The sequence below is a fragment of the Aethalodelphis obliquidens genome, unplaced genomic scaffold, assembly GCF_003676395.1.
Source record: "Aethalodelphis obliquidens isolate GAN/ISIS:26980383/991018 unplaced genomic scaffold, ASM367639v1 scaffold9, whole genome shotgun sequence".
Classification (NCBI taxonomy): Eukaryota; Metazoa; Chordata; class Mammalia; order Artiodactyla; family Delphinidae; genus Aethalodelphis; species Aethalodelphis obliquidens.
In genome coordinates, this window is record NW_020837953.1 from 27,011,108 (window position 1) to 27,034,879 (window position 23,772).

Sequence of the window (23,772 nt, forward strand, 5' to 3'; positions counted from 1 at the left end):
ACTATTTAAAGAATACTGTTACTTTTGGAAATTGGATATTCATTTTATATTTCGATTCTCATAATTTTAGAAATTTTATATTATTTTCCTTATATGAAAGACACACTATAAGTTCTATTTCCTTCCAATTTCCAAAGCCACCTAATTCCCATACAGGTATTATGGTGATATGGTCCATATACATGAATGTTCTAAGAAAACCCAATGTATAATGTATAATAATGTTTAAGCAGGAAAAACCCATTTTCTCCCTCTGGAAACATTTAGAACAGGATCTATATTTTATTGCTTGCATCAGACCTGTACCTCCAACAGGACTTCACTGTCTGACACAGCTCAAGGTTGCTCAGGACACAGCAGTTAAAATTAGAATAAAATTCCCAGAGAAGGTAAGCATCACGTGAGAATCACACTGCAAGTTTAGAAACTGAACAGACTCAAAGTTTCTTGAGAGCCTCCTTTAGTTGTGTACTGGGCTGGGGTTCTGAGCAGGACCCTCTGAGATAATTTCACCCCATTCTCAACTCCAGCTTGTCCTAATAACCACCTGGGAAGCTTTAATGTAAAGATATAGATTCTTGGCCCCTCTCTCCACCCTTAGACTTAATAACTTAGAATCCCTTGAGTCAAGCCCTGGACATCTGTATTTTTAGACATCTCCATAGGTGATTATGGGGAATAGCCCAGGTTGAAAATAATTTTAACAGTACTTGGTATTTATCTAGCCCTATATGCAAATACTTGCTGAATTCTTTAAACATCTCACACCATTTAATCCTAATGACAATCCTACCAGAAAAGTACTCTCATTAACTCCTTATACAGGATAGGAAACTAAGCCTCAGGTAAAATAACTTCCCCAAGGTCGTAGAGTGGAGTAAGTAGAAGAGCGTGGATTTGAATTCACATCTGACTGCAGAATTTAATAACTATTACACAACACTGCCTTTCCGAGTACTGCTGTCATTTTGGCAACTATAAAGAAAACACTAAGTTTAAAGGCCCTGATGTGGGAGTACGTCTGACATACTTGAAAAATAGCAAGGAGAGACTTCCCTGGTGGCGCAGTGGTTAAGAATCCACCTGCCAATGCAGGGGACACCGGTTCGATCCCTGGTCCAGGAAGATCCCACATGCTGCAGAGCAACTAAGCCTGTGCACCACAACTATTGAGCCTGCGCTCTAGAGCCCGTGAGCCACAACTACTGAAGCCCGTGCGCCTAGAGCCTGTGCACCATGACAAGAGAAGCCACAGCAATGAGAAGCCCAAGCACCGCAATGAAGAGTAGCCCCCGCTCACTGCAACTAGAGAAAGCCCGCGCACAGCAACGAAGACCCAATGCAGCCAAAAATAAATAAATAAATAAACAGTATGAAAAACAGAAATAGCAAGGAATCCAGTGTGACTAGAGCAGAGTGAGCAAAGTGAATAGTAGAGGAGATGAGGGTGGTGAGCTAACCAAGTCAGCCTAGACCAAAACATATAGGCACTTGTGATCATGGAGATGGGAAGCCACTGGAAAACTCTGTGCAAAGAAGAGAGAATCTGACTTATGCTTTAAAAGAATTTCTCTGGCTGCTTGAGTTGAGAACAGTAGACAGGAAAGGGCAGAAGTAGGGAGACCATTTAGGAGACTTGCAACAATCCAAGTGAAAATGATTGAGAAATGATCAGGTTTTGGATATATTATACGTAGAGCTTATAGAATTTGCTAATGCACTGACTATGGAGTAAGAGAGAAAGGAATCACAGATGACTCCAAGGTCTCTGAATAATTGGATCAAGTAACTGAATAAATCTGTAAAACCACACTACATCAAGAAACCAGAAGATTTCAGGACTAGAAAGGCTCTTTGACATCAATTAGTCCAATATCTTAATTTTACTGTTGTGAGGACCAGAGAAATGAAGTGATTTGATCAAAATCACATAGCTAGTTAAAAAGTGCAAAGCCAGTATTAGATCCCAGGTTTCCTGAATTTCAGTCCAATTCTTATTCTATTATACTATATCACTTCTTTTTCTACCTCTGGAATTAAACAATAATTACAGCCCTACCAAAGCCCTACCACATTTCTCCTGTAGCAAAATTCTACCCTTTTCTTCCTTCTTCTAAACACCCACTCACCGCCTGGTGAGGTCCGAAGGATGCTGCCATTTTGGGTTCTGCATGTGATGAACTTGACCCATCAAGGCACACAGCTCCCCCAAGGTACCTGTGATACAGAGAGATCAGTGGTTAGGAAGGAGCTCAGTGAACTACCGTGTCAGCCTAGGTCAAAACATGTACTTTCAGGGAAGGAGAAAACAGGCACTGGTCCTAATACTATCTATTTATGATTATCACAAGCAGTCAGCACAGAAACTATAAGCCAGAGAAGAGAGCTTGCTCTTGGATGATATGATGATGAAGAAGCAGCAATAATGACAGCCACCATTCATTCATTCAACATTAATTTATTAGCTCCTATAATGTGTGAGAAACTTTACTGGGTCCTAGAATATGGTACAGACAAGACACTGGACCTGCCCAATGAAGTTTATACAGAAGACGGGCAAAAACTTTGCAAAACTGGGCAAAAACCAGTTTCCAAAAACTCTGATATGTAGTGACAGGAGAAATACATGCTGCTATGAGTACAGAGACTGGGGAGTGGGGGTTAGAGAAAGTCCCCTCCAGGGGAAGTAAATTATAAGCAGGGATCTAAAGGATGTATAGACGTTAGTGGGAGGGGTGGGAGGTAGGGATATCCAGTAGAAATAGCTAATATAAAGGCCCAGAGACACAAGACAGCAAAATACATTCAAGAAACAAGAGAAGTTGAGAATAGAAGGCGGGTAGGGGCTTTTTGCTTAGCAAGAAAAATAACTGGAGGCAATTTCTCAAACACCTGGGAGCCAGGCAAGGTGCTAGGCACTATACATGTTATCTTACTAATTCTGAAAAAAATATCTTGTAGGGAGATAGATTTTTTTTTTTTTTTTTTTGCGGTACACGGGCCTCTCACTGTTGTGGCCTCTCCTGCTGCGGAGCACAGGCTCCGGACGCGCAGGCTCAGCGGCCATGGCTCATGGGCCCAGCCGCTCCGCGGCATGTGGGATCTTCCCAGACCAGGGCACGAACCCGTGTCCCCTGCATCGGCAGGCAGACTCTCAACCACTGCGCCACCAGGGAAGCCCGGGAGATAGATTTTTATTAAAATCATTTTAGAGATGGGAAACTATGGCTCAGGGAGGTGAACTTGCCTTAAATGATTATTAAACTGGACTAAAAACTGGCTCTTTTTAGATTCCATGCTTTTGCCACTATTTGATAATGCTTATTTTGCACTTAAGGGCTGAGAATTTGGCTGAAGCTCACAAAGCCAAAAATTATGGTTAGAGAGAATAATTCCCCTAGACCAGTGGCTCTCAAATTTTAACATGCATCATAATCAGCTGCAAATATAAAACAGGTTGCTGGGCCCCAACCCCAGTTTCTGATTCTGTAGGTCTGGAGTGGGACATGGGAATTTGCTTTTGTAACAAATGCCCAAGTGATGCTACTGCTGCTGCTGGTCTGGGAACCACATTTTGAAAACCTCTGCCCTAGACAGTGGAGACCCTTCTTTCAGCTGGTTTACATACTTCTCATTATCGTATCTACCCTGCTCTCAGGAACCAAGAGCTGTCAAACTAGGCAACAGACCATCTTTTCATGTTCTGGTAGAAGATATTTACTTAACTTTTAGGACCAGTATAATTTATTTGAAGCCTCAAGAAGCCCAACTCTGTAGAAAAAGTATATACTTTGGAGTTTAGGCAGACTTGAGTTAAAATTCCAATCCAGCCACTAACTAGCTCTGTAACCCTGGGTAAATCATTCCTCTTATCTATGAAATGTGGACAATAATAATATTTTGCTTGAACTTAAATATTAGGGATATAGTACATAAAAGACCTAGCATATCTTCTGGCACTCAGGCAGTGTGCAGTAAGTGGTAGCTATTATTATTATGGTGTTACAGCCTCGGGACTATGTTAGTTTGCAAAGACTCTTCAAAGCCTGTGACAATCAATCACCTATTTATAAGGAAAAAATGCTTATTAAGTGGATCAGTCTACATATAAACTATGACATGCTTTATAACACTCAGCAGAAATTCTCTAACCATAATGAGATGATACTTTTCAGCAAAAATTTATAGATTCATTACATTAAATGTTTCTATGCAGTTAAAATAAAAAAGCACAACCAAGGGTAAAAGAAGACAACTGACAAAATGAAAAATGTACCTGAAACGTATTTGCAAGGGTTTACTGTCCTTATTCTGCAAAGATAAGTCTCCTCATCAAACAAAACAAAAGAGGTCAAGGACATGAATAGGTAATTCTCAAAACTAATACAAGTAATCAATAAACGTAATGAAAAGATGCTCAATCTCACTAATATGGAAATAAAACATATTATCTCACTTCTTGAAAAGGAAATACAAATCAGAAATGGGTTTTCCTGGGCTTCCCTGGTGGTGCAGTAGTTGAAAGTCCGCCTGCCGATGCAGGGGACACGGGTTCGTGCCTTGGTGCGGGAAGATCCCACATGCTGCGGAGCGGCTGGGCCCGTGAGCCATGGCCGCTGAGCCTGCGCGTCCGGAGCCTGTGCTCCGCAGCGGGAGAGGCCACAACAGTGAGAGGCCCGCGTACCACAAAAAAAAAAAAAAAAAAAAAAGAAATGAGTTTTCCCTTTAAGAGAGAAGTAGCTTTTGATTAGAAAATCCCTTGCCTGTTTGATTTGTTAAGCTAAAATCAAAGGTCTCTACTCAAATTGCTTTTCCTTTACCATACTTTCATATCACTAGCATCCCCCTCCCTCTAGCCCCCACAAAAAGGACATTTCAATGGTGAGAAATCAGCTTTCCAAGAATTTCAAGATACATTTTTCTTGCCAAAGCATCACCAAAGGAGGGCTGGCAAGATATGGAAAGTCTGGTGTCCAGTCTCAAATGGGACAAGATTATCTGTAGACCATGTCCTTCAGCTTACTCATCTCTTACCACGTAGACTCTATAAAACTGTCCTGACGATGGAGACTAAAGATATACCTATAAACCTCCTACAAAGAAACCTATTCACTTTAAACTAAAAGAAGAAAAAGACTGATCAATTAGGCCCAATGAGGCTTCAAGTATTCAACTGCTAGGCGTCATAATCTAGCAGCAGCAACTTACATACAGCATTTACCATGTATCAGGCAGTATCCTATGTGCTTTACATATATTAACATATTTATTCCTTACAATAATCCTATGAGGTATTTCCCCCAATTTACAGATGAAGAGGCACAGAGAAGTAATTGGTCCAAGGTTACACAGCTAGTGACAGAGCCCAAATTCCAATAACAGAATACCATCATAGGGTTGAGTTTCCTGAAAAATTTTCTAGGACTGACATTTCACTGTGGGGATTAGAAAGCAAGAATCACATTGCAATATGTCTTGTATATCCAGTTGGTACCTCAGCACAGCGCTGAGTAAACAAAGGCTCAATAACTATTGTCTCGGCTTATGTACCAAGAAATGTTAGTTTTCATTAGCACTAAGAACTTAACTGATGTACCAGGGTAACCTTTATTATTAATAAGGGTTAATGATCTAGAGATAATGGGAGCTAATATTTATCAAGCATTTATTATGTGCCAGGCCCTTTGCTAACTGCTTTCCATGTATCTTATCACTTAATCCTAACAACCACATGAGGCAAATACCATTATCTCCATTTTATTCATGAATAAACTGAAGCTTAGAAAAGATACTCATCTATCATCTAGTAAATGGGAAAGCCAGGATTCAAACCCATGTGGGGCTATTAATCCAAAAACCTTATTTCAGCTCATAGCTTCAATCTCTTCTTCCTCCAAATTTAGAGATGCTAACAAGAATAGAAACATTTAAATTTTCTCTTTTCATAGTTTCCAACAGATGGGCTTTCTTGGACCAACAATCAGTACGATGGGTTTATTTTAAGTTGTGGCTAAAAGGTGGTGAAGACTGTCCTTTGTTTTGTGGCTAAGAATGAAATTCATCTAAGAATGAAATTAGGAGGAAAAAACCTCAACATTTCAGAGATGAGATCAGCGGTTCACCGAAACAATCTATAAATATGCAGCTGTTATAAAGGAGGAGTAATAATAATGCTGAATGCTTGCTATGCCAATGGCCCTTCTGACAGGTCTTATACATCACCATACTTTGTACCACATGACCAAGAACAGAGACTCTCTCTGCTGGCTAATGACCTAAGATCTGGCCTGGCACCAACAGGTCATTAAGTGAATCAATCAGATACTCTCCCTTGGAATGTGAATGTGAGCTTTAATAATGAGAACAAGAGAGAGAACAGCACACAGAGGTAGGGCTCTAGGAGAGGACAGACACTTGAGATAGCTAATAGAGAGCAGCAGAAGCACTAGTCATAGAGATAGATAAGATTAGAAGTACCAGAATCACTAACTCAGCAGGGAAAACCTATTGAAAAGGAAACAAAGGCATCCATTTCTGAAGGGGCCTGACTCTATGGTTGATTCTTTTTATTATGAGGCCAAGCTATGTAGCTGAGCCTCTAATTTTCATCTTTTCCTGTAAATCCTTAAACTCAGTTACTTAAAGGCAATCACAATGTCTTTATTCAATGCAATCAAAAAACTACCTAATACAGGGGAGGGAATGAAGAGGGAAGGAAAGAAAAAAAAATGTGCTACAGGGGTATAGGCTATTGCTTTTACAAAAAGATTAACAGAATAGGAATAGGGAATTCCCTGGCTGCCCAGTGGTTAGGTCTCCATGCTCTCACTGCTGATGGGCCGGGTTCAATATCTGGTCGGGGAACTAAGATCCCACATCCCACAAGTCGCACAGTGTGGTCAAAAAAAAAGGAAAAAAAGATTAAGTAGAAAGCCAGAATGCAAACATCCAGGCCAACAAAAGTGTGATGATCTAGTACAAATCTTGACTGATTTTTTCCATGCATACAAGGCAAAAAACAAAAGAAAGAAAAAGGAATTATTATATAACTCATTTCTGCAGTGTTGTATTGTACAGGGGATATTGAACAATGTATGAATGTTCTCAACAGTAATGGCAAATGTAGAAACAGAATTTACATAATCACTGCTGCTTATGGTCTTCAGTAAAAATCAAAGCAGACTTCCACTTCTAATCATAATGAATGGGCATACCTCCACTGTAAGCAACTAGAGACTGGGCAAAATGTATGAAACAACTATATTCAGACTGCTCAGAACTGTAATCCCTAAGGGAAAGGAAACAATTGAGGTGAGACTCAAAACTTCTTATGAGTCTATGAGTTTATAATTTTTCAAAATAAAAAGTTTTTTTTTAATGAAGGCAAAACAAATATAAAATAAGTAAACAAAAGCAGAGAGGCTTCACAACAGCAGACCTGTACTATAAGACACTAAAAGGAGTTCATCAGGAAAAAAGAAAATATGAGATGGAAAGGAATCAAGAGCACTGGAAATGGTAAATATGTGAGTAAATACAAAAGCCCTTTTCTCATTTAAAAAGTGTCTTTAAAAGATAACTGTTTAAAGTAAAAGCAATAATCAGGGACTGCCCTGGTGTTCCAGTGGGTAAGGTTCCGTGCCCCCAATGCAGGGGGCCCGGGTTCGATCCCTGGTCAGGGAACTAGATCCCACGTGTATGCCGCAACTAAGAGTCTGCATGCTGCAACTAAGAGTCTGCATGCCGCAGTGAAGATCCCACGTGCCACAACTAAGACCTGGAGCAGCCAAAATCAATAAATAAATATTTTAAGAAAACAAAAAAATAAAGTAAAAGCAATAATGTATTGAAGAGTTTATAATATATGTATAAAAACAGTAACAAAAAATGGAGATTTGGAAGGGTACTATTGTTAGGGCCTTACAGTATATGTTAAGTGGTATATTATTTGAAGGTAGACTGATTAAAGTTAAAGATCTGTATTGTAAACTATAGAGCAACAGTTCTCAAAGTATGTCCCAGGATCTGTGGGAGTCCTCAACACCCTTCTGAGGCTTCACAAGATCAAAATTATTTTCATAACAGCACTAAGATGTTATTTGTTTTTACTACTTGCAATCTCTCAAAAGTGTACTGGGGAGTTTTCAAGAGGCTACACAACATGATATGGAATGCAGATTCACATATGAGAATCTGGTAGTTTTCTATTAAGCTAGATGTTAAAAAAAATCTGCAAAAATGTAAATCAATGCATTCTTCTCCCTAAACTTTTGGTTTTGTTTTGAAAATTATAGTTATTTTTAATAAAAACATTGTTAACATGCAATGAATTATCTTAAAATATATTAATAAATATTTTAACAGTTTACCAGTTATAACTTTTAATATGGTTGCATATAGATAGATACAATGCAAACAAACAAAAACATTTTGGGGTCCTCAATTTTTAAGAGTATGAATGATCTGGAAGAGTGTAAACAAGTCCTGAGACCAGAAACTGTGAGAACTACTACCCTAGAACAACCACTGAAAATAAAACAAAGAGGTATAGGTAATAAGTCAAGCATGGAGATAAAACAGAATACTAAAAAATACTCAAAAAAAAAAAAAAACCAGGAAAAGATGAAAGAAGAAACAACGAACATATAGACAAATAGAAAACAAGTAGTAAGATGGTAGATTTAAATCCAACCGATAATTACATTAAATGTGACTGGACTAACACTTGAATTAAAAGACAGATTGTGAGACCAGGGGGAAACAAGACTCAACTATATGCTGTCTACAAGACATCCACTTTAAACATATAGATAGTTTAAAAGTAAAAGGATGAAAAAAACATATCATGCAAACACTAGTCAAAAGAAAGCTTGAATGGCTATTTAAATCAGACAAATTAAACTCTAAAACAAGGAATATTACTAAGAGTAAAAAGAGACAGTTCATAATGATAAAGGGGTCAATTCTTCACGAGGACATAGTATTGCTAAATGTATATGCATCTAATGGCAGCGTTTCAAAATACATGAGGCAAAAATGACAGAACTGAAAGGAGGAACAAAAACATCCACAACTAGGGTTGAAGATATGAACTCTTCTTTTAATGAGAAAATCTGTAAAGATATAGAATTGATAACTACCATCAACCAACAAAACCTTATTGAAATTTATAGAACACTCTACCAACATCAGAATATACATTTTCAAGTACACATGGACCATTCACCAAGATAGACCATATGCTGGCCTATAAAGTAAGCCCCAGTATATTTAAAAGGATTGAAATCACACCAAGTATATCCTCTAACCACAACAGAATTAAACTAGAAATTAATAATAGGAAGATAGCTGAAAACTCCTAAATATTTGGAAATTAAGCAACACACTTCTAAATAACCCACAGGTCAAACAAGAAATCACAAGGGAAATTAGAAATTGCTTTGAACCAAATGAAAATGAAAACACATCAAATCTGTGACATGCACCTAAGTAGCACTTAAAGGGAAACTTGAGACTTAGAAAGGTCTCAAATCAATGACATAAGTTTCCACATTAAAAATCTAGAGAGGGGCTTCCCTGGTGGCGCCGTGGTTGAGAGTCCGCCTGCCGATGCAGGGGACGTGGGTTCGTGCCCAGGTCCGGGAGGATCCCACATGCCGTGGAGCGGCTGTGCCTGTGAGCCATGGCTGCTGAGCCTGTGTGTCTGGAGCCTGTGCTCCGCAACAGGAGAGGCCACAACAGTGAGAGGCCCGCATACCACAAAAAAAAAAAAATCTAGAGAACAAGAACAAATTAAAGCCAAAGTAAATGGAAAAGAAATAATAAAGAGAAGAAAAGAAAATAGCCAACAACATAGAAATATGAAACTAAAAACTTACTTTGGGGAAAAAATTAGTAAAATTGATAAACCTTTAACTAGATTTGTTTAAGAAAAAAAAGACAAATTACCAATATTAGAAATGAAACAGTGAACATCACTACAGATCTTACAGTAATTAAAGGAATAATAAGGAAATTTTTAATGAATAATTTTATGCCAATAAATTCATCAACTTAGATAAAATGGACAAATTCCTTGTAAGACACAAATTACCAAGATAAAGAAATTCTGAAAAGCCCGGTATCTATTACATCTGTAGTTAGAAACCTTGCCAAAAAGAAAACTCCAGGCTTTATTGGTAAATTCTACCAAACATTTAAAGGAAGAAACAATACCAATCCTGCACAAACTGAGAAACTGAGGAGAAAACAACTCCCAACTAAATTTATGAAGCCAGCATCACCATGATACTTAAACGAGAGGAAGACAGTACATACAAGAAAAATTGAAGACCAATATTCCTCATAAACAAGACATAAAAACCCTTAAAAATACTAGCAAATTGACTAAAGGATAATTCATCAAGACCCAGTGACTTTACCCCAGGAATGCAAGTTGGCCTAACAGTCAAAAAAAAGTAATAAATGTAGTACACTGTGTTACAAAATAAAGGAGAAACACAATATGATCCAAATAAATGCAGAAAATTCATTTGACAAAGTTCATCATTCATTCATGATAAAAACTCCCACCAAACTACAAATAGAAGGGGAACTTCCTCACCTGATAAAGAGCATCTATGATGAATCTACATCTAATATCATACTTAATGTACTAGAGATCCTAGTCAGTGCTGTAAGGCAAGAAATAAAAAAGGCTTATAGATTGGAAAGGAAGAAATACACTGTCCTTATTTGCAGATAAAGTCATGTTAACAAAGAAACTTCTAAGGGGTCTATTAAAAAGTTACCAAAAGTAATAGAAAAACTTAGCATGGTTGTAGGACACAAGGTCAACATAAAAAATCAACTGTATATCTATATGCTAGCAATGACCAGCTAGAAATTGAAAATTAAGAAGTATCACTTACAATACCATAAAAAAGCATAAGATACTTATGAATTAATTTAACAAAATATGTACAAGACCTGTACAAAAAACTGCTGAGAAATTAAAGACATAAATAAATTGAGAACTATATCCTGTTCATGGACTGGAAGGCTCAATATTGTTATGATATCAACTTTCCCCAAATTGTGCTACAGATTCAACACAATCCCAGTGAAATACCCAACAGGTATTTTTTTTAACAAATTGACAAGATGAAATTGATTTTAAAAAATTATGGAAATCCAAAGGACCAAACAATTTTAAGACTTACTATAAAGTTACAGTAATCAAGACAGTGTAACATTGACATAAGAAAATACACATATATTAATGGAACAGAATAGAGAAGTCAGAAATAAACACATGGAAAGAATAATTTTTTCAATAAATGGTGTTAGAACACTTAGATATTCATATTAAAAAAAAAGAACCTAACCTTTGCCTTAAAAAAGCCATAAAATAGTATAATCACTTTGGAAAACAGTTTGGAAGTTTCCAATACAGTTAAAAAAACACATACTAAATGACTCAGCAATTTCACTCCTAATTATTTTCCCTAGAGAAATGAACACATGTTCACACAAAAAACCCATATATGAATGTTTATAGATGCTTTATTCATAATAATCAAAAGCTAGAAACAGAAATGTCCATCAACAAATGATTAAACTGTGGTATATTCATACAAGGAAAAATTCAGCAGTGGATGTATAGAACATACATGCAACAACATGGAGTTGTTTCTTGTTGTTTTAAAAAACTACTCCAAGTAAAAGAAACCAAACACAAAAGAGCACATACTGCATGATTCCATTTATATGTAACTCTAGAAAAGACAAATCTAATCTATAATGACCAAAAAGAAATCAGTGCTTTCCTAGAGCTGAAGTGGAGGCAGGGACAGATTGACTGGGATGGAACACAAGGGAAATTTTTAGGGTGGTGGGAATGTTCTATCAAGCTTGATTGCTGTGATGATCTCACAAGTGCATAGTTCTGTCAAAACTCACCAAGTACACTTAAAATGGGTACATTTTATTGCATGTAAAACATACCACATTAAAGTTGATTTAAAAAAAGAAAAAAAGTTAATGCATACTTCCAGATAAATATAACAGGTTGACTGCATGAGTTTATCTCTTCTTGCTCCTAACATCCCTCACTAAATTGGAAAAGAAAGGTCTCAAATGAATGATCTTAGCAACCGTCTACAGAAACTAGAAAAAGAAGAGCAAATGAAACTCTGAGTAAGCAGAAAAAGGGAAGTAATAAATATCAGAATGGGGGCTTCCCTGGTGGCACAGTGGTTGGGAGTCCGCCTGCTGATGCAGGGGACACAGGTTCGTGCCCCCACCCGGGAATATCCCACATGACGTGGAGCAGCTAGGCCCGTGAGCCATGGCTGCTGAGCCTGCGCGTCCGGAGCCTGTGCTCCACAATGGGAGAGGCCACAGTGGTGAGAGGCCCACGTACCACACACAAAAAAATATATCAGAATGGAAATTAATGAAACAGAAAAACAGAGAAAAATCAATGAAAAAGCTGTTTTTTTAAAAAAGAAAAATAATAATGTTGATAAAGTTTTAGCCAGACTGATTGCAAGAGAGAAAACACAAATGACCAATACTAAAAATGGGAAAGATGGTATCACTAGATACTATATAAAAGGTTAATAACAGAGTATTATTAACCTTAATGCCAATAAATTTAATAACTTAGATGAAATAAACAAATTCCTTGAAAGACTACCAAAGCTCACCCAAAAAGAGATACCAGTTCTTCTATTATACAAATTCTTCCAAAAAATTGAAGAGGTGGAAATACTTCCCAATTCACTCTGTGAGGCCACCATTACTCTGCTACCAAGACGACACAAAGAAATTACAAGAAAAGTACAGACCATATCCCTTATGAAGATAGATTTATAACAAAATTTTAGCAAATCAACCCAACACTATTAGTACAAGGATAATACTTTAAGACCAAGTGCAGAATGCTTAAGACCAGGAATGCAAGATTGGTTTAATACTGGAAAATCAAATAATACAATTCTCTAACATTATATGATTATCTCAGTAGATGCAGAGAAAGTATTTAATAAAACCCAATACCTGTTTCTAATAAAAATGTACAAATATCAACTGAATTTCCATATACTAGCAACAATCTTGGTAAAGATGGGAGTAACTGGAATTCATACACTGCTGTTGGGTATATAAAATGGTACCACTTTGGAAAACAGTTTGGTAGGTTCTCAAAAAGTTAAACATACCTACTGTATGACCCAGTCATTTGAAAGCATATCCATACAAAGATTTGTACATGAATGTTTATAACAGCTTTATTTAAATAGCCAAAAATTGGAAACAATCCAAATGCCCATCATTAGATGAATGGATAAACAAATTGTGGTATATCTATATAATGGAATACTACTCAGCAATAAAAAGGAATAAACTACCAAGAAAATGATTAACTGCAAAATAATTATGTTTTAAGAAAGAAGCCAGGCTCAAAAAAGAGTATACAGTGACAGCAGCTCAGCAGTTGCCTGGGGAGTGGAGGGAGCAAGGAAAGGCAGGATGAAGGAATCACAAAAGGGCACGAAGAAATTTTGGGGTGTTACAGTATGTTTTTCTTGATTGCAGTGATAGTTTCATGGGTGTTTACATATGTCAAAATTCAACAAACTGTATACTTTAAGTTTGTGCAGTTTATTGTATTTCAATTAAAACTCAAGAGAGAAAAAATATCTTGAGAGAGGTAAGAAATTCATAAAATAAGAACATAAAAAAAAGAACAAAACAGGAAAGAATTCTTAGAAGTCATAAATGTGAATGTAAAAATAAAGAAGTTAAGAAGAATAGAAAATATCCCAGAAAATAGAATAAAGAGACAGAGACAGAAAAGGGAAAGAAAAAGTAAGAGACATAGAAGATCAATCCTTGGAAGTTCAATATCTAACTATTAGGAATTTCTTAAAGTGAGAGTAGATTATACAGAGAAGAAACAATTATCAAAGAAATACAAGAAATTCTCAGAACTGAGAAATATATATCCAAATTAAAAAGGCCCACTGAGGACTTCCTGGTGGTGCAGTGGTTAAGAATCCCTCTGCCAATGCAGGGGACACGGGTTCCAGCCCTGGTCTGGGACGATCCCACATGCTGCAGAGCAACTAAGCCCGTGCGCCACAACTACTGAGCCTGTGCTCTAGAGCCTGTGTGCCACAACTACTGAAGCCTGCGAGCCTAGAGCCCATGCTCTGCAACAAGAGAAGCCACCGCAGTGAGAAGCCCGAGCACCACAACGAAGAGTAGCCCCCACTCACCACAACTAGAGAAAGCCCGCACACAGCAATGAAGACCCAATGCAGCCAAAAATAAATTAAATAAATAAATTTATTTTTCAAAAAAAAGTAGAATGGTGATTACCAGGGGCTTTGGGGGAGTGGCAGGGGAAGGCTAGTTATTTTTTAACGGGTATAGAGTTTGAGATTTGCAAGATAAAAAAGTTCTAGAGATCTGTTTCACAACAATGTGAATAAACTTAACACTACTAAACTATACACTTAAAAATGGTTAAGATGGTAAATTTTATGTTACTTTTTTTTACCACAATTAAAAAAAAAAGACTAACGGGTCATGTCAGAAAACACATGAGCCCGCTTGAAGGATTTCTCATTGGTCAAAACTGGGACAAATTGAGCATCAAAAAGAATACTGACTATAATTGATTAGAAGACATTGATTTTTTTTAATTCATGAGATAATAGTGACACTAAAAAAAAAATTGAAATCTTCATACAAGTATGCTAGCTAGTACTTGTAGAAGAAACGATATATTTAGAAAACAAACATTTTCTATGCAACTCTGTGTAGTAGCTGATTCCAGCAGAGATCACCAATGAATGCTCAAACCATTAGGTGAACAATTGTTGTGGAACAGGATATTCAAATGGTACCAAGGAATCACCCCACAGATGACTTACTAATTACAAAGGGGAAAATGTACCTTAGAATGGAAAGATATGGCAGTTAACACTTTAACAAAGTGATCAAACTTAGCATCACTATTAGTAGAACAATCTGTCATTAGGTGGTGCCTCCTTATCTGATATGGGATGAACACACAATGGTACCTATGAATTATTCCAGCTTATTTTAAACGCTTAGTCTGAATCTAATCCCTCCTCTAGACCCAACTTCCAGTTTACAGGAAATATAGGGGATGGAGGAACAAGTTAAACAACGCCACGAGGAAACAATCAGACGCAATTCAGAAGGTGGGACAAACTACAAACCAAGTGACCTAGATTAAGAGAGACTAAAGAGACAATAACTAAACACATGAACCTTGATTAGATCTTGTTTGAACAATTTACAAGAAGACATTTTTGGGAAAACAGGGGAAACTGGAATATGGACTAGATATTAGATAATTTTAAGAAATTATGATTAAATATAAATTGCCAAGAAACATGTGAAAAATGTTTAACCTCATTAATTATTAAAAAAAATGTTAAAATTTACCTGTCAAATTGGTGACAAAAATTAATACAATTTTTTTGGGCAGGACAATCTGGTAACGTGTAATGAAAGTTTTAAAAATGTTTATATACTTTACCCAGCAATTCCACTTCTAGGCACTCATCCTATAGAAATAAGAGTTGTACATAAACATTTATGAACCAGAATGTTCACTGCAGCATTACTAATGAAAATGGACATAAGCTAATTATCAAGATGGAATAATAAATGATACTTCATAATCATTAAAAAATCTTAATTTGAGATATTTAACATGGAAAGGTCCCTAATACATTAAGTAAATGGAAAAGAGTAGTTATATTTTGGGATCTTAGAGGGCAGAACTAGGAACTACCATTGGAAATTATAAGGAAGCACAGTTTGGCTCAATGTAAGGACTAATTTTCTAACAATTAGAATTTTCTGAAAAGAATCTAAAAAAGAATGAACATATGTGTATGTATAAGTGAATCACTTTGCTGTACACCTGAAACTAATACAACATTGTAAATCAACTATACTGTAATTAAAAAAAAAAAAGAATTTTCTAAGCAATGAATGGCCTGCTTCATGAGGTGATGAGTTCTGCACTATTAGACTCTAAGCAAAGGCTGAAGGGTCACTTGGCAAAGATAATACAGAACAGATTTATATGTTAGGAGATTAAGGAGATCTTAATGGTCCTTTCCTACTCTAAGAATTTATAATCCCATATAAAGTTATCCATTAGCTGGGATGTCAGAAAGGAAGTGGTTGGTATTTCTTTATAAATGCTATTAAAGACCCATGTGGCACTAAACTAAAAAGAGATTATACCTATATTACAATAATAGAGTTGAAGAATGATTTACATTATTCTATTCTGTTATCAATAATATATACATTATTGATAAAGTAAAAGAAGATGATTGATTAACCTAATGGAGAGGATTCAAATTGAATTGATAGGAACTAATTTTGAACCTGCCCCCTATTAATTTCTCTGTGTCTAATAAGGAACCTGAAGTGAAATAGTGAAATAGCACTAAACATCTCAAAGAAGAAGGGCAGGAGACGCTCTGCTCCTTCTTTTTGCTTCTAGCTGCCCAGTAATTCATACATAAAGAGAGGAGAGAAAGAATATGCCCACACCCCCCCTGCAATATGGTTTATAAAATCTTTAAATGTTGGATGTATGACTATTAGGCAGTGGAAAGTGACACAGCATTTAGTATCACATTCGGTTCCTGAAAGGCAGAAGCAAGCACTGGAGGCCTATGAAGGTTTTAGAGTAACTGGTAATGTTGAAAATTCTTAGATGTAAAAAAGAAATCCCCCAAAAGATGCACTTAAAAAACCAACCAAACAAACAAACAAAAACCAACCTTTTATTATGGAAAATTTCAAATATACACAAAAGTAGAGAATAGTATAATAAGCCTCCCCCCCTCCAATCACTCAGCTTCATTTATCAACATTTTTGTAAGGCTGTTTTCTCTAATCTTTCAGGTTGAGTTTTTTCATTTTGTTTTGTTTTTAGATTTAAAAGCAAACACCTGACATCACACTATTACCTATAAAAACTTCAGTATGAGAAGATACACTTCCTTGCTAATAATACTAAATATTTAATAAATGTTAGTTGCTATGGCTAGGTACTGTTCTATGCATTATACTACTACTTTCACGTATAATTTTTCCATAAACTAAGCCTCATTGTTATCTCCATTTTATAAATGAGAAAACTGAGTTTTTACTGGCTTAAGGTCACAAAGCCAGTAAGCAGTGGTGCAAGGATATGAACCCAGAAGTTAACTCTAGCCCAGACTTTGTTTTCCCGACCACTAAAGCACGCTGACTTTTCTCTATTCTAGTTATTCTAGCTGTTCCTTATGGCATATAGATTGTTGTGATAAAGTGGAAGAGGGACTGCTGAATGAGGAAGAGACTGGAAAAGATGCAATAATATGAGCAGCTGCTCACTGCTCTTCTTGTGAAATTTTCTTTTCTAAATGCCCCAAATGAGAAAGAAAAATGTGATTGGATATCGTCATTGTCAACTGCCTAGGATACAAAAGAAAGTAAGTCACCTCATAGAGGGAAAGCAATGATCAAGTCTCTTCCACAGAGGTTGAATATAGACGAACTTCTTTTAATTTGCCCCTCTAGTGACAGCGAGGGGTGGGAGTGGGGATGTCTCTAGTTCCACAAGTCCTTGAGTTCAAGCAAAGTGATCTCACACGTAAGGCCAAGTAATCAGTATGAGCAGTATTTGACTGCTTAATGAAATCTCTGGGTAAAAAATAAAAGGACCCCGGAATATAAAATTCTTCTGGCTGATGTCTCAGAGTTCTAAACCTTTCACTCACAGCCTTATAAAAAGAAAAAAAAACTACTAAGTAATTCAAGATTTGTCAAAGAAAGGGGAGTTCTCCTTTGATCTTCAGCCAAAAATTCTTCTAAAACCCTCCCTACTGATTTACAATAGATCTTAGAGTAACTGAACTACATCATCTTCTCTGTGGAGCCTACCAAGGGCAACCTCCTTCCCCATCTTCCGCTCTGCCCAAGCACAAACAGAAGGGCTCCTTCCCTGCTCCTACTGCATTTTATACATAATTCTACTAGAGCACTAATCAATACTGCAGTGTAATTATCTTTTCCTCTCTGGATTATCAATTCCCAGAGGTCTGAGACCCTATCTTAGTCTTTACATTTCCAATCCCTAATCTTCAAACTGAGCACCACTGAAAGTACTCAAGAAAGGTGTGCTGAATGAATAGAGAAAAAAGCTAAAGATGATAGAATATGCAGTGATCTTTATAAGAAGGAACTGTTTTACCAGTATTTTCTAATATCTACACCTTCAGTACAGTTCACAAGCTTCACTTTAGGAATTTCCCCATCAGCCAATAGTTTAGGATGAATGAATGAAAACATGGACTATAGTCTCTTGAGGGCTGGAGAAAGAATTCAGCCGTTTTGGTTTGCAACAGCTTTTAATGAACTAGGGAGAACTCAGACTGAAGGATCTGGAAGATAGTCAAAGCCTTTCAAGAGCTTTTATTCAGATGCCAAGATGCAAGATGGTATTTGAAATGCCTGCTTTTTACATTTAAATGCTGAAGGCAACAGGGAAAATAATTCCAAATAAAAAACCAATGATTACCAAGCAGTGCCTGGTCGTCCACTACTAATTTTTATTTTTTATTATTTTTTTTCTACTAATTTTTAGTAGAAAAATCCGAAGCAAAAAAATCCCTAGCAAAAAAGGTCTGGTTACAGCCCTCAGCCATGGGGGAGACACTTTTCATGTACTGGTATGAGTCTCCTTGGACCCCTCTCTAATACTGGTTAGCCAAACCACTTTGAGGATTATCTGGTTAGGCAATCCCTTGAAGTAAAAATCTTTGGAAAAGAAGTTATCTTTCTCACCAATTTACAAAAATTCAAGACAATCTCTCAGTTTAAGCTATATTACACTGGAAAAAAAAAAAGTCTCATCACATTTTTTATATGCCATTCTTTGATTACTGTGTTACCTTGGTTAGAGTCCACTGGGTCTTCTATATGAGCAATGACATTCCTGAGATAACTTTGCTTCTGCTTTTCTAGATCTGATGGTGAAAACGTCGGAATATTAGTCCTTGAACAAAGCAAACCAGGAGGAAAAACAATCAGTTAGAACCATGAATATAGTGCTTTGTACAGAGAAGACATATACAGCTGATGGATTAGAACAACTAACCCTCAAAACACTCTCTAAGATCCAATGACAAAAGACAGTGTTAGTCGCGTAATATGAAGCTGCAACCAAGTATGGAGTTGAGAGAAAAAAAATAGATATAACCTCCTGTTAACAAGGCATAGGGACTTCCTTGGTGGTGCAGTGGTTAAGAATCTGCTTGCCAGTGCAGGGGACAGGGGTTTAAGCCCTGGTCTGGGAAGATCCCGCATGCCGCAGTGCAACTAAGACCGTGCGCCACAACTACTGAGCCCACGTGCCACAACTACTGAAGCCCGCGCGCCTAGAGCCCGAGCTCCGCAACAAGAGAAGCCACCCCAATGAGAAGCCCATGCACCGCAACAATGAATAGCCCCCACTCGCTACAACTAGAGAAATCCCGCGCACGGCAACGAAGACCCAACGCAGCCAAAAATAAATAAATAATTAATTAAAAAACCAAAACAAGGCATAGCAAAGCAAAGACTGCCTACTCCATAGAGACAGAAAGCATTTGTTGAGTAATTCAAGGTTAGTCAGGAAATAGTTAACTTCATAGAGCCACAGAAAAACTGAATAAGATAAAGACCAAAAAGAACCAGCTGGATCTGGCAATTAAAACATTGGTGACCTTGGCAAGAACAATTTCTGGCCCTCACTCATGCTGATTACACTGTACTAAGGAGTCTGTGGATGAGATAGTGAGCAGTATTACTGCTCCAAGTAGCCTTAATTTCCACTGTATACAATTCACAAAGTTCCTTCAAGTCACCAAAGCAAAACAAGAAAAAAACCCCAGAAAACTGGGATTAGGGGTGGTAGGAATAAATTTAGTATCTGTGTAATCAAAAATTTTAAAAGAATCTCGTTGTAAGGAAGCCAATCTGAGTCAACCTAAAAAAACAGCTTTGCTAATTGAAAAGGCCCATGTAGAGATACTGCCATCTCCTGGCAACAAGAGAACAGATTGAAAAGGTGACCCAGATCTGCAAACTCTATAAAATTTTCTCCCCAAGGACAGTTATATGCAAGTTGGGAGAGATGGCTAAATGATTTTCTACATAGTTATATCTTAACATTTTTGTAAAAATTATTCTAACTTCCTATATCTGTGACCAAGTTTCTCCACACGCAGGGAAAGAAATCTTACATTTATACAGTGCTTTCACTAATATGTCTTTTTTTCTCTTCAAAATAACCCTGTGAGGCAGCAGGGAAGGCATCATTAGCCTCATTTTATTGACAAAGAAACCAAGGTCAGAGAATATTTGACTTGTTCAAGGTCACACAGTCATTGGTAGTCCCAGAACTTCAAGTATGCTTACTTCTGGTGCAGGGCTTTTTCCCCACACTAAGGAGAAACTCAGGAGAGGAAGAAAGCAAATGAAGAGAACCAACAGAAACCAGAATACTTCACTATACCATTACCTTGTTTTGGTTTGCAGAACAGGAATGACTTTGCCTAGTCTTTTTTCATGGATCTTCAGCTTCCCAGAATCCTTGTCAAGAACATCCTGCGTTTTTTCAGAGCAGAAAGAAGAAGCAAAGATGGCCCTTAGTTATAACAAAACATCATTTATGGAAATATTCTTGAACTAATGGCTACATAGGCATACTCGTGAACCCTAGTGTGTACTGGGCACTAAGGGAGGTGCTTTAAATGAGATAATGACAGTACTCTAAAGAAAAAAAAAAAAAAAACCCTAAGCGGTATGGACTGTTACACCCATTTGACAGATAGGGAATCAGGTTCAAAGAGGTTAGGTAAATTGTCCAAGATTTTTCAGCTCTTCAGTGGCTGACTCAGAGCTGTTTTATCTAATATATACAGCGTGGCAACCAAAGATTGAGGCTTAGGCTGAAACCCAAAGAAAGGAGAAATAATAAAATCATCATCATCTTAGTCTATTCAGTAAATGGTTAATTTAGTACTATGTACCAGTTACTGTCAATAAATTATTTAATTAATCTTTACTATACTGTAAAGTATCATTTACTCCAATTTATAAATAAGAAATTGTGAGGACAGAGAAGCTAAATAATTTGCCCAGGGTCACAGTGCTAGTCAGGATTCAAACCCCAATTTATTTGAATACAAAGCTCTGCTATACAGCTTCTGAATGAAAATAATTTCATTCTGCTCTTCACCTTGAAAAATATACTTACTTTGTTTGATGAACTGGAAACAACCGGAAATCTCATTTCAAAACTTGATTTATGTGATCCATTTCTCCAGGCTGACCCTGTATTAGGAGTTTCTGAATGGTCCAAGATCTGAGAGAATACAGGTGTAGGTTTCTTACTGTCAGACATATTTTTATCAGAGACAGTTTGTTGAAAGTTACTGTTTGAAAAAGGGAGTGGGGACCCATCATAGGCAGAGTTACTGAGGCTGATCCCTTCAGATTCTGTGCAAATTGTGCTCTCATTTAGGCTAAGACCATCTTCTCTCATCTCTTCTCCAAGGGAGGAGGGTTTTTCAGTAACTTTGGATGTATCAGTCTTGTCCTTATCAAGTACAACATTACAAACTGTTGGATCAAATGGTGCAACTGTAACTTTTATAAGATTCTTTTCTAGTGCAAAGCGTCTGTTCAATGGTTTAGGAGGAGTTGGTCCATGACCAACTGATGTATTTAGTTGAGGTAGTTTGAAGAGGCTAGTGGTCTCAGCTTCTGGTCCCAAGCTGTACAATGAATTTTTCTCTTGGGGAGTATCAAGTGGAATTTGACTCCCTTTCCCTCCCTTCTCAACATTCCTGCTGTCATGGTTAGGCAAGCCTCCTCCCCAAGAAAAGTGCTCATTTGATAGGTCATCATCCTTCAAGAGTTCCTGAATCTCTTCCTCCGTGAAACTGAAATGGCCATCATCTTCCCCATCAGACAGCTCCAGCAAGGAGTCATCCAATCCGTCCTCATCCAAGGAATCCCAAGAAAATGGGGCATTGTCTTTAGGCAAAAGAGAGGTACCAGAAGACTGTTCAGAGGGCACTAGTGAGCACGGCATATCTGGAGAAATAAAAGGCAGTTTCGCTGAGGAACAGGAAATACCCTTATATCAATTCCAATCTGCTCTAGAGAGTGGTGGTGTCTTAGTATTTCAAATTCTTTGCACTATGACTTGTAACATGAGAAAGTTTTAAGATATTTAAGCTTACCAGAATCATGGAAATATATATCAGAACAATGAGATACTTTTTTTCCTATCAAAATGGCAAAAATTAAGATGACACAGTAATCTAGTTTGGTGAGAATGTGAGAAACAAGGATCCTCACACACTATCAGTGACAGTATAAGTCAGTACAATATTTTGTGGAGAGAAATTTGGCAACAGCATTTGACCCAGCAATTTCACTTCTGGAAATTTATCTTGCAGAAGTACCTGTACAAAGGCACACAGATACATTTACAAAGATGTTCAAAGCAGCATTATTCAAAACATCCAAGTATTGGAAACAACCTGAATGTCCATCACCAGAACTGTTCAGTAAAATCATGGTACACTCATGTTATAGAATACTTTACAATTATTTAAAAACACAATGAAGTGGATCTGTATATACTTTACAATTATTTAAAAACACAATGAAGTGGATCTGTATATACTATCATGGAATAATATCTATAACATACAAACAAAATAAATATGTATGTAAAATGTTTGGATTTTCACAGTTTACACTTTTTAGAAAGCAAACATGTATTACTTCTGAAAATGAAAAACAAAAAAAACTTTAAGCATACAATAAGATAAAGAATTGTCTTTCATACTGTGTGGAGCTGCTGGTGTGATCTCTGCCTTTGCCACGAGACCAAATGGAAAAAGGGTTCAGCTCCTGCTAGCTGTTCTTTTCAGGAGACTTGTCAAAATGATTGACTCCCACCTTCCTGCAGGCACAAAGAAAATTAGAGGATCTTCTCATCACTTTCAACTCTGCTAATTACAAAGTCAACTGCATTATGCTTTAAGGTGCTCCATCTATTAATTTTGATCTTGATTTTTTTTAAATACCACAAAGTTGGATTTCGAGTCAAGAACATCAAAGAAAAACCTTTAGAGGAAAAATTATGCAACTAAGGAACTAATTTTCCTCCTCCCAACAATACTTTCTTAAGAATATCATTTGCTCTAGTAAGATGAGTACTGTCTTGAGTCCAAAGACCTGGGTTGTTGTCCTGGTTCTGTCAATAACCAGCTGTGATAATTTGGGCAAGCCACTTAACCAGGGACTTGTTTCCTCATTTACAAAATAGGGAAGGGATGGAGAACAGGGATTAGGTGATGTCTAAGATTCCCCCAAGATCTAAAAGTTATTATTATGACCATACATATAAAAGCTATAATTATGACCATACATAATACATACGATATATGTATTATGACCATACATATATACATATATAATTATGACCATACATTTCCAATACATATATAAACACAAAGAACAGGTCTGGAAAAATACAATGCAAAATTGATGACTGTCATAACCTGCGGGGGAATCCTGAGAGGACAAGGGGAGACTTTAGTATTTTACTTTTTTACTTGAATATTTATATATTACTTGTATAATTAAAACCTAGTTCTTAAATAGCTAATGACGGACCTAATC

At 36.9% G+C, this 23,772-nt stretch overlaps 1 protein-coding gene across 5 annotated transcripts in view; it reads right to left on the reverse strand.

Annotated features, from left to right (window-relative positions):
- S100PBP (S100P binding protein) overlaps window positions 1-23,772 on the reverse strand; it is a 31,764-nt gene that overhangs the window by 2,694 nt on the left and 5,298 nt on the right. For 4 of the 5 annotated variants that reach the window (XM_027109264.1, XM_027109263.1, XM_027109262.1 and 1 more), the window contains 5 exons: window positions 22,934-23,050; window positions 21,329-22,170; window positions 20,591-20,676; window positions 18,981-19,084; window positions 2,130-2,217 (listed from right to left, as the gene is read on the reverse strand). In XM_027109264.1, the coding sequence (XP_026965065.1) occupies window positions 2,130-2,217; window positions 18,981-19,084; window positions 20,591-20,676; window positions 21,329-22,168 (1,118 nt within the window). In that variant the 5' untranslated portion in view covers window positions 22,169-22,170; window positions 22,934-23,050. Of the gene's footprint in view, window positions 1-2,129; window positions 2,218-15,556; window positions 15,585-18,980; window positions 19,085-20,590; window positions 20,677-21,328; window positions 22,171-22,933; window positions 23,051-23,772 lie in introns of all 5 variants that reach the window. The other variant, XR_003433333.1, reaches the window with a different exon arrangement.